This window comes from Hibiscus syriacus, unplaced genomic scaffold, assembly GCF_006381635.1.
Source record: "Hibiscus syriacus cultivar Baekdansim isolate YM2019G1 unplaced genomic scaffold, ASM638163v2 tig00110109_pilon, whole genome shotgun sequence".
Taxonomy (NCBI): domain Eukaryota; kingdom Viridiplantae; phylum Streptophyta; class Magnoliopsida; order Malvales; family Malvaceae; genus Hibiscus; species Hibiscus syriacus.
Genome location: NW_024062593.1, coordinates 853,838 through 858,453, shown reverse-complemented (window position 1 = coordinate 858,453; position 4,616 = coordinate 853,838). Strand labels below are relative to the sequence as shown.

Genomic DNA, 4,616 nt, shown 5'->3' with positions numbered 1-4,616 from the left:
TCACCATTGTCTCTCTTGAGATAGTTTCCAAGTTTTGTCTCTCTTGAGACAGTTTCCCTTGAAACAAAATCTTGTCTCTCTTGAGACAGTTTCCCTTGAAACAAATTTTGTCTCTCGTGGGACAGTTTCCCTTGAAACAAAATCTTTGAATATATTTTCCTTGAAACAAATTTCGTCTCCCTTGAGACAGTTTCTTTTAAAACTAAGTTTTGTCTCTCTTGAGACAGTTTCTTTTGGAAAAAATTTTGTCCCTCTTGAGACAGTTTCTCTTGAAACACAAAAAAAACCCTCAAAATTGTTTCTCTTGAAAAAAAACTTTGAAAATGTTTCTCTTGAAACACAAAGCCTTCAAGTTCGATTACGCTCAGCTTTGAGGGCACATCATTTGCAGCATAACTCAAGGCTAGAAGGGTTATCTGTCAACAAAGGCCTTTGAGTTCGACTACGCTCAGCTCCAAGACACATCATTTGCAGCATAACTCAAGGCAAGAAGGGTTATCAATCATCAAAGACCTTCGAGTTCGATTACATTCAACTCAGAGGAAAATCAAATTTGCAGCATAACTCAAGGCAATAAGGGTTATCTGCCAACAAAATTGTCGAGTTCGATTCCATTCAGCTTGATGACAAATCAATCACACTACTTTCCGGTTGTAGTCGAAGTTTTCAAGTCGAGAAGAAAACATGGGTTAGCCGTGCCTTACTGACAAGCAACCATTTTCAAACAACATAGCTTAAGTCAATAAAAACTATCTGTCAACGAAGATTTCTGAGTTCGATTCCGATCCAAGAAGAAGACCGAAGGGTAACGAGAAGCCACGTGCCGATTCAAATTCCGAACTACGACTTCAATTCCATATCATGAACTCAATTTCATTTGCAACTCAATTCGACAGTGAGTTATTGAAACATCAGACTCAGTTTTCAGCTCCATCGAACGAAAAGTGTATCTTAAAATCTTTGCCTTATCCCCGTTATACGACTATGGGCAAAGAGAGGCAGTTGTCAACACATATTTTCGTCCGGGTACAACACTCTCACCAACCCTGATTTAGTGAGATTCAAAAAGCAAACATAGCGTTAGAGTTTTACTAGGATTCAAACTCCTAAAAATAGGATAGAGTTTTACTAGGATTCAAACTCCTAAAAATATGATAGAGTTCTACCATGATTCAAACTTCTAAAAATAGATCCAGAAGCATTATAAATAACCATTGTAACTCACAATTGTAACACATGATTTACATACAAAATATAGAGGAAAGCACGAAAAAATACAAAGGCAAAGCTATTGTAAACGATTCGAAAAGGAAATAAAAGGTAGCATCTTTTTTACCTTGATTCGTTCATTTCTCGCATGTGCATGTTATTTTTCTTGAAATTTGGTTCAAATAACCCAAAATGTGGGTTGCGCCGATGACCAAAAAAAGGCGGGGTTTCGAAGTTTCGAACCTAGATCTACCCCCAAGGCGTGCTCTTATTTTTAAATATTCAATTCTCTCCCCTAAATCCATTTTAATTCGGCCTATAATTTTTTATTTTTCCTTTTAATTTGAGCCCCTAACCTTTTTTTTATTCAATTCGGTCCCTTCATTTTATTATTAATATTTTTATTTCTTATTTTTTAATTCCAACATTATATTTATTATTATATATATATATTTAATTATATATTTTTATTATCTATTATTTTTATTGTTATTATTTTTACTTTTTTATTATTATTTATTCTTTCGTTATTTTAATATATATATATATATATATATATATATATAATTTTTTTATCACTATTATATATTTTATATATTACTATATTTTATCATTATGTATATATACTTTTGATATTTGTATTACTATATAATTTGGTTATTTGTTATTTGATTATATTGCATATACGTATATTTTTCTTTTTTCTCCTTTTCTACTTTATTTCAATTTTTATTTATTTTATATTTCTTGATGTTTATTTTATTACTTTCTTTCTTATTCTTATTTTTTAATTGTATATAGATTTTTACTATTCTATCTATTTTATTTATTTATTATTTTCTTCATTTTTTTATCTTCATGTTAAAACCCTATTTTCTTTTCTCTCTCTCAATTGTATTTGTTTTCATTTTTTTCGCTCTCTAACATATTTCTTGACTTTTGTAAGGGTACACTTTTAAAACTGTCAGCGGTAAGTAATTTAGATCGTTATTTTACCTTTTAAATTAGACTTATAATTTTTTTAAATTTAAGACAACTAAAAATTACACAGTACCGAAAGGACAGTTCAAGGGTGCTAACCCTTCCTTGACTGTAACCGACTCCCGAATCCGACACATCACTGGTAAGATACAGATCATGTAAGAAATAAAGTATCCAGTCAGCCCATTTTGTTTAAAATAAATGATCGGCGGCGACTCCTAATCATTTAATTCAAGTCGAAATTCAATTTCAAACGCATCCGAAAGACGATTACGATAATAGGGTGATTCATGGTGTAGTTTACCCTAAAATTGTCAGCCAATAAAGTGTTAAAACTCAATAGCCATATCTTCAACTATAATCGTCGTACAATTCATCCAATTTGGATTATTAATTAATCTAGTCATCGCGGTCCCAACGATATACAAAAAGAAACTCAAATATGCACAAACACAAGCAGTAGTATCTGAAAGAATCTCCACTGTCCAAGCCAAAGCCTTAATGATAACCAAGAGGAGCAGGCGCTTCTCTCAGCTCCTTACCCTGAAAATGTATATCCTGCATACAAAAGATCCAACCCCCATAAATTAATCCAAATCATGGCAGCAAGAAGAATACATAATTATCTGATAATAATTAGAAACCGATACAGAATTTTATATTAGAGAATGAACTTAAAATTTAAAAATTTCAAGGAAGGATGAACTATAATAGAGGAAAGTAAAACTTACCGAAGCAAAATGATTAACATCCCTGTGATGAGCTTCATCAGCACGGATCACAATGATAACATCCTTCAGCGTAGCATCTTTAGGCAATCTCCAGTAATCTATTGCAATGGAAGGGGCTGGAACGTTTTCAATTTTACCACTTTCAATGTCCTTCAAATACTCTGTATACGAGTGAATGGCTTCCTCCTCCAGATACCCAACAATTCTATGTGCTAATTTGGGAGAAAGCAAATAAAGAACAAAGAAGGCATTGAAGAATACTCCTTGCACAGTAAGAACGAGGAGCCTTTCGTACCACTTGGGTTGCACAAGCTCTATCATCGTCATTAAATGCATCCTCTCGTTCTCGGCTTCTTCGAGCAAGGCTTTGATCCAACCTCCACTTTGCTGGAACTTGCGGAGAGATTTAAGATGCAGAAGCATCCCTCCGACCATGCCGGGAACCGCCGCCACTGTTTCCAGCATCATAGCTCGACAGCCGTACCGTCTCTGGCATTTCAAAGGAGCTTGACTTAAGCATATCGAGACAAACATGAATCTTAAGCAGATTAAGGTAAAGGTAGAAAAGAAGGAAAACCTGGAAGAATATATCCGTAGGAATGCGAAGGATCTTGACTGTCCTGTAAGCAAATTTATCCGTGAAGTTCTTTGGCTCATGGTGCTTTTTCAAATCGATCGACAGGTCTGTTCTGTAAGTTTCCCATGGCTACATGAACAAGTACAAACAAACAAAACAAAATTAATAAATCAAATTAAGGAGTAATGGAAATCTCTCAAATCTCTAGAAACCTTTCTGCAAAAAGAAAAAGAAAAACAGAAAAATAACAGAGCAATCGTTGTTGAAATTGTTTTTATACGACATCATTAACAACACCTTAGATTTTGATCAATATAATAGCAAGTCAACAGAAGAGATTCAGGCGGAAATGGAAATTGAAAAGCCAAACAGCATAATTGATCCAAGAAAAAGGGAGGAAAATGCAAAAAAGAAGAAGAAAACGAGCTTTGAAGTTTAAAACTATAGAAAAAGAACGTATCGTACCATGAAACAGTTCCAGGGCCAAGCGGTGCCATCCTCTCTGGTGATCTTCGGTCTAGAAATCCCCCAATAACTCGACGTCACCACTTCCTTCCCTTTCGTCTCTTCCTCCGCCGATTTCTCGGTTTTCTCCTCCCTTTCAGACGTTGCTTTTTCCACAGAAGCAGGAGCAGAGCTCATCATCCTTCTCCATTCAAATCCACCAAACGTAACACCGTTATGTTGACCACTCAACTGCAAGCTCCTCCCAACTATGGCGGACCTGTACGCGTGTCCACTGCTGCTGCCGCTGCTGCTGCCGCTGCAGTAGCTTCGGCCATTGATCAGGCCCCGCATCACCGACCTTACTACAAAGCGATTCATCTTCTTTCTTGTTTTGAATGTTGAAATGCAATGAAATCGTGCAGGGATGGCGGTTATATATACTTGAAGAATAGAAGAAAGAGAATAATCAAGGACGGGAGAATAGGGGAAACAGATCATGATTCGGTGTTTCGCGGTGTATCTTTGTTGATTTACTCGTCTCTTGATCTGCCGTTACTTGGGGGGCAATAAATTTTTTGGTTGGCTGAGATTTAGCGAAGGTGAAAACATGGTGTGCCTTTTGCACTACCACATAGTTTGCCCGCGAACATCGCTGGAGTGTGGCGGCTGCT

The 4,616-nt window shown here is 35.8% G+C and overlaps 1 protein-coding gene across 1 annotated transcript; it reads right to left on the bottom strand.

The window, feature by feature from the left end:
- Window positions 1–2,553: 2,553 nt before the first annotated feature.
- Window positions 2,554–4,358, bottom strand: LOC120214942 (ubiquinol oxidase, mitochondrial-like). The gene is made up of 4 exons (XM_039212744.1): window positions 3,964–4,358; window positions 3,499–3,627; window positions 2,922–3,410; window positions 2,554–2,748 (listed from the first exon to the last, which is right to left on the bottom strand). Exons 1-4 carry the CDS (start codon window positions 4,321–4,323, stop codon window positions 2,689–2,691), a joined length of 1,038 nt encoding a protein of 345 aa, XP_039068675.1. The 5' UTR covers window positions 4,324–4,358; the 3' UTR covers window positions 2,554–2,688.
- Window positions 4,359–4,616: the final 258 nt, after the last annotated feature.